At 52.5% G+C, this 5,469-nt stretch overlaps 1 protein-coding gene across 1 annotated transcript; it reads left to right on the forward strand.

The window, feature by feature from the left end:
* Nucleotides 1–806: 806 nt before the first annotated feature.
* EDF1 (endothelial differentiation-related factor 1) lies at nucleotides 807–2,722 on the forward strand. Its single transcript, XM_010282512.1, has 3 exons — nucleotides 807–1,208; nucleotides 1,821–1,914; nucleotides 2,154–2,722. The coding sequence occupies exons 1-3, from the start codon at nucleotides 1,041–1,043 to the stop codon at nucleotides 2,213–2,215; spliced, it is 324 nt and encodes a 107-aa protein (XP_010280814.1). The 5' UTR covers nucleotides 807–1,040; the 3' UTR covers nucleotides 2,216–2,722.
* Nucleotides 2,723–5,469: the final 2,747 nt, after the last annotated feature.

The raw sequence follows: 5,469 nt of genomic DNA on the forward strand, positions 1-5,469 counted from the left end.
TGAGTCCTGCCGCCCCTGCCCGCCGCCCCGAGTCGCTGTTGAAGGCGGTCGCCTGGAAGAAGGCGGGCAGAAGGCAGCACCCTCCAGCTAAGCCAGAGGCCGTTCTAACTGGGGCTGCATAGACCTGAGAACGGTCAGGCACCGCAGGGAGGGTGGGCAGCACCCCGGGGAGGCGGGGAGTGCTCCCCTGTAGCCGGCTCCGAGTCTCTGATTGCCCAGAGCTGAGCTTTGGCTGGTGTCCCCAAAGCTCGTTGGAGAACTTACATGATCACAAAACTTAAACTACCAATTTTTGCAGCCTCCTTAAGGATTTGAATGACTGCTTATTTTCCTGTGGCTTTGCTCTCTAACAATTCCCTGTTTCCTGTCCAATGTAAATTCTCAGGTTCTCTCACTGTAGGAATGAGATTATGATTGTTGGAAATAAAAAAATAGATGATCCTTGAACCAGGCTTAGTCAGCTTTGTCAAGAGACTGAATGTCAGAGGCTAGAGAAAGGATTCAAACTGTGACTTAAATACTGCAACTAAAATGAGACAAAACAAATAGCACGTTTTTGAACCTCAGACTTTCAGCAAAGCTAAGTAGGGTTAGAGTTTAATTATAAAAGGCATCAGAAAATTGATTAAAAGCCACTTACTCATGCTGCCTTATATCTGAGCAAACAAGGTACAAGTTCAAATATTAATTCCCCCATGCTGTAGCATAAACGTGAGTCTGGAGTGAAGTTTGAATATTAAATCGCCAAGCAATAGTAAAATCTTGCCTATTTGGAGTGTTCAGATGTGTAATAAAGAAAGGCGAGGGCACTGCATGACTGTGCTTAGAATCAGCATTAACAGGATTAAGGTAACGTTCTCTGACCTGCAGCGGGCAGGATCTGGTTGAGATCAGTGCTGATGTTGGCATGTTGAAATCTTGAAAGCTCCCTGGGATCCTGGGCAGCTGAGTGCTTAGAAAAAGCGCTTTGATACTTTTTGGCGCAGCTTTGAGGCTTGTTTTGTTTGTCCTTGGTTTTTTTTTGTTTGTTCTTGCTTTGAATGATAGGGGCAGCAGGCCAAAACAAACAACACTTTATTACAAAGAACACGGCCAAGCTTGACCGAGAAACAGAAGAGCTGCACCATGACAGAGTTCCCCTGGAGGTGGGCAAAGTGATCCAGCAGGGCCGGCAGAGCAAGGGCATGACACAGAAGGACTTGGCCACAGTGAGTATCGCCTGGGGCCCACTGGCCTCTGCTCCCACTCTCCTGAGACAGGTTTAGGTGAACACTTTTCCCATCTCCTTGTGGGCAGCTGCAGTGGGATGGTATCATGAGCAGGAAGTTTGGTGAACGCAACACCTCTGAAGTCTGATCTCCAAGCAACATTAGTTATCTAGGAAATGTTTTAGGGGTGTATCTGTGCAGCCCTTGAACACCTGCTTGGAGACGGAGCGTTGCTGCGGCTGGTGAGATGGTAGGAGGCTTTTTTTTCCCTCTCCTCCCATCAACTCGGCAGCAACAGGAGGTTTTTTGAACCATCTGGACCTGATGCAATGTTCAGAAGCTCACTGCTGTCTTAAGGAACAGCAGTATGTAGTGTTGCTGCTCCTTCTGGGAGGTTGAGGGAAGTAGAAGTCTGTCCAGGATTGTGTTCACCATCACTGTGACACTCAGTGGAGGGAGTGATAGGGTTGAATGGAGGAAGCCTGGAAGTAGCACTTTGTCTTCTGATCCTGGCATAATTAGAGGCTGTTACTTATCTGTGTGAGTACTGGGGAGTTGGTACTGAGTGTTTGCTGGGTATGAAGGCAGTGTTTGAGACTCCTCTCTTCTTAGAAAATCAATGAAAAACCACAAGTTATTGCTGACTACGAATCAGGAAGAGCAATCCCCAATAACCAGGTTATGGGCAAGATCGAAAGAGCCATTGGTAAGTAAGAAAAGAGACTTCAAAAATAATGACAATGTTTTCAGTTCCTAGCAGGGATGTTTTGGTTTAAGTTACTTACATTTTCCACATCAGGAACAGTTACTGGCTGTAGGTTATTGTGGGTGCGGTATCATTAAGCTGTGTTCGGTAAAACTTGGATCTGCTGACTGAAACCAGAACTTGGAGGTCTGAGGTGCTGATGTCAGCTGATGATGGTCGTCTCCTTTGTCGTATTCCAGGCCTTAAACTGCGTGGGAAGGATATTGGAAAACCACTGGAAACCGGCCCCAAAGGGAAGTGACAACAAAGCCTCGAAATCAGTTTGTTCAGACTGATCTCGTCTGGCTGGTTCTCCTCAACCACCAGAATCTCTCTTCGTATTGCCAAGCTGAACAAGAGGGTTTCAGACTTGCTTTGGGGGGGGAAATCTGCCGAATCTGAACCTGCTGTAAAAAGGCAACCTTAAAGAAGCGATTTTCCTGATTTTGTTTTTCCTTCCTCCTCTCCAGACATTGAGGAACTAAACCCCCAAAATACCGCATCTGATTTGCCAGAAAACATGTGCGTCTTGGTGTTTAGAAGCAGCTAATGTTAAGACACTTGGGGTGGTCTGAAATGCGATTTAATTGAAACAATTTGGGGGACGGGTGGGATATATTATATATAAATAATTTGGGAGAGTTGGGGGTTGATCAGTGTCTGCATTTGAAATGATGACTCAGTCACTGCATCACAATGACATTTTTGTTTGTTCCTTCCAGCCTGTTTTAAAGAGATCTATAATAAAGTTTGATACCCTTCAGTTGCACAGTGTAGTTGCTGCGTTTTTTCCAGCTGGTAGTAAATTTTTGTGGTTGGGTGTGACTGGAGCTGCAGCACCCTCTTCCCTCTGGAAGTGTAATTACTGAGCATCAGGGTAATGGCCAGTGCTGTCACCGCCTTCCTGGCTGCTCCGCTCCTTTCCCTGTCGGTGAGGACTGCAGCTTTGGCTTGCAACCCAGAGATGAAATCAGTAATTGTGGTTTTATCTTGCACGGAGGTGACTTGTACGGAGCAAGACAGATGTGGAGACATTTAGTCGGGCATTTCTGCAAAGCCTCTGCCCTTACCCGGCTCCCATGAGCACAGCTTTGCTGGGAGCTCGTTCCTGCAGGGCACTGCCAGGACAGTGCCGTGGTGGAGCTGTAGGGCTGGCGCTCGATGCAGCTGTGTGGCATAACCTGAGTGGAGCAGAGCTGAAGGGAGAGTTGTCTGCGGCACGGCGAGAGGGGAAAACAGGTTTCAGCTGCAAACCGGGAAAGCAGGACAACCCGGATCCCCTCCAGAAAAGCTGGGGGGATTGAGGAGAGCAGCTTCCCTAATGGGCAGCTCACCCACACACAGGCTGAGCCAGTCCGTCTGCTGTTGTACTTGGGTGGCTGGTTTGGCCATGGGCTGCTTAGGGATTGCACAGCATTAAATTGTTTTGAAAGCTGGAGGGGAAGAGGGGTGGCCTGGATACAGGTGTGGGTGCCCTGGCCCTGAGCCCAGCCTGGGCCTTGGGAATGTTTTCCTCAATGACATTTAAGTGCAAATTATCAAGAGCCCTTGAAAGGTGCGTGGGCAGTCCTGTGGTAGGTGGGCACCCATGCAGTGGGGTTGGGGCTGCTCTCTGCCCTTGGGTGTGCTCTGTGGTACCCCCTGCCCTGCTCCCAGCCCTCCCAGCCACGTCTCCACCACCCCCCCAGACTCCCCCAACCCAGCAGAAGCACCGTGGTGGCTCTGTGCCCTGGGAGCTCTTGCACTTAATCCTGGGTATGTGGGGGGGAGCTCGTGCCCCAGGCAGCACCAGCTGATCTGCCCAGCCCTGGGGGGGCCAGGACTGCACCCTTCGCCCCTTCCGTGGCCAGGACACTGCTTGGACGAGGACGACTGCCGCAAGAAAGTCCTGACAGTGCCTGTCAAAGCATGGGCATGTCACTACATCTTGGTGCAGAAAGTTTGTGTTACGAAAGACAGCAATGGTTCTCCCGAGCGCTTGGAGGTAGTGGAGGCACTGGCACGTCCCTCTGCAGGGCTGGCACCCTGGGGTTAGTGCCCGCAGCAGTGGCCCCATGTCATGTGCCGAGAGCCAGACGTGGCTGCTGGAGTGTGAGGTCTTGCTGGAGGGATGCTCTGCCCTGCGTACGTCTTGCAGGCATGAGTAGGCAATTACTGCTGCTGGCTTATTATTTCAAGCCTCATCCCCATCTTTTGGCACTGGAGATATAATGACCTTGTCCTGTAAAGAAGGGTGAATGGGAATCAGTTACGGTAAGCGTAGGCTGTGTCTAATTTGAAATACAAGGACTTCTTCCAGGCTGCAGAGGGGAGAACCCAGCCGCCCACCCTCTGTGGCCCTAGCAAAGGAACCAAACCCCTCGGTGCGCCCCGGGGGCTCCACGTCCTCTTTTGGGTTCAGTCCTGGGGCCGATTGCTCTGCTGGGGACTATGTGGCACCAAACCCATCAAAGGAAGCTGTAGCTTAAGCTGCCTCTTGTGGTTTTAAGTTGCTGGCTTGAAGAGGATGAGCAATGTTTGCATGACCCGCTCCCTGTCTCTGGGGAGGAGGATCGCAGCCTCAGCTCTTTCTGGAGCAACTGCCTGAGAATGGCAGCAGCATTTCTAGATCAGTCCTGCAGCTCGGGTCACTCATTCACCAGCAACCAGATAAGAGGGAGAGCCCTTTGCACTTCCCTGACGTGTTGGCAGAGTGCAGTCTCGGGGGAGCCTGCTGGGATTTGCTGAGCTTTTAGGAAAACGGTGTTTTGGCACAGTTGGGGGTAAGTGGGAGAACCCTTCACCCCTGTCCTTACATCTCGAAAAGTGATGTTGTCAAAGCTCTGGGGAGCACTGCTATCTGCTGGTGTCCTGCTTGCCAGGCCTCGCCGTTTCAGCCAGTACCAGCCTCCGGTGGCCACCAGCGCCAGGACAACAATGGCCAGGAGAAGACTGAACACCACCTCTACCACGAAGCTGCTGGAGGATTTCTCTGCAGGGAGAGGAGACGCTGCCAGGCTCGACACACCATGCAGGAGAGCTGGCTCCAGCCCCAGCCTCAGAGCAGCATCCTGAGCAGCACAGGGTTGACCTTTCTCAGGTCGCAGCCAGAACCAGCCCCACACCTTCCACGAGCACCGCCAGGCTGGAATGGCAGCTCCCCCCAGTGCTGTACACGATGTCATCCAGCGCCACCGTCCCCTCCATTGGCCACCTCCGCGTGGTGATCTCAAAGACAATCTGCAGGGGAAGATGGGATCTGGGGCACTGACGCATGGGGAGGGCACCCCACACCCCCAGAGGGCACCCTGCACTCCAGGGCGTCCCCACTCACCTGGAACTCGCTGGGGCTCTGCACGGGCACCACGCTGCCCTGCCAGCCCCGGCTCCGGTGTCCCGCCACGCTCCACACCGTGCGCTGCCCCGCCGTGCTGTGCAGCATCACCCGCAGCTCCCCACAGGCTGCAACATGGAGAGGGACAGGCACCCCGGCGTCAATGGCCACCTGGAGCCCCCAAGAGCCACTGGGCCCTCCCC

The sequence above is a fragment of the Phaethon lepturus genome, unplaced genomic scaffold (assembly GCF_000687285.1).
Source record: "Phaethon lepturus isolate BGI_N335 unplaced genomic scaffold, ASM68728v1 scaffold33982, whole genome shotgun sequence".
NCBI lineage: Eukaryota > Metazoa > Chordata > Aves > Phaethontiformes > Phaethontidae > Phaethon > Phaethon lepturus.

What these genes read in the sequence shown, in the direction of transcription:
- EDF1 (XM_010282512.1), top strand. Translation starts at nt 1,041, where the DNA reads ATGATAGGGGCAGCAGGCCAAAACAAACAACACTTTATTACAAAGAAC. An exon ending in CACAGAAGGACTTGGCCACA is followed by an intron (nt 1,209 to 1,820) that starts GTGAGTATCGCC and finishes CTCTCTTCTTAG; the next exon opens with AAAATCAATGAAAAACCACA. An exon ending in CAAGATCGAAAGAGCCATTG is followed by an intron (nt 1,915 to 2,153) that starts GTAAGTAAGAAA and finishes GTCGTATTCCAG; the next exon opens with GCCTTAAACTGCGTGGGAAG.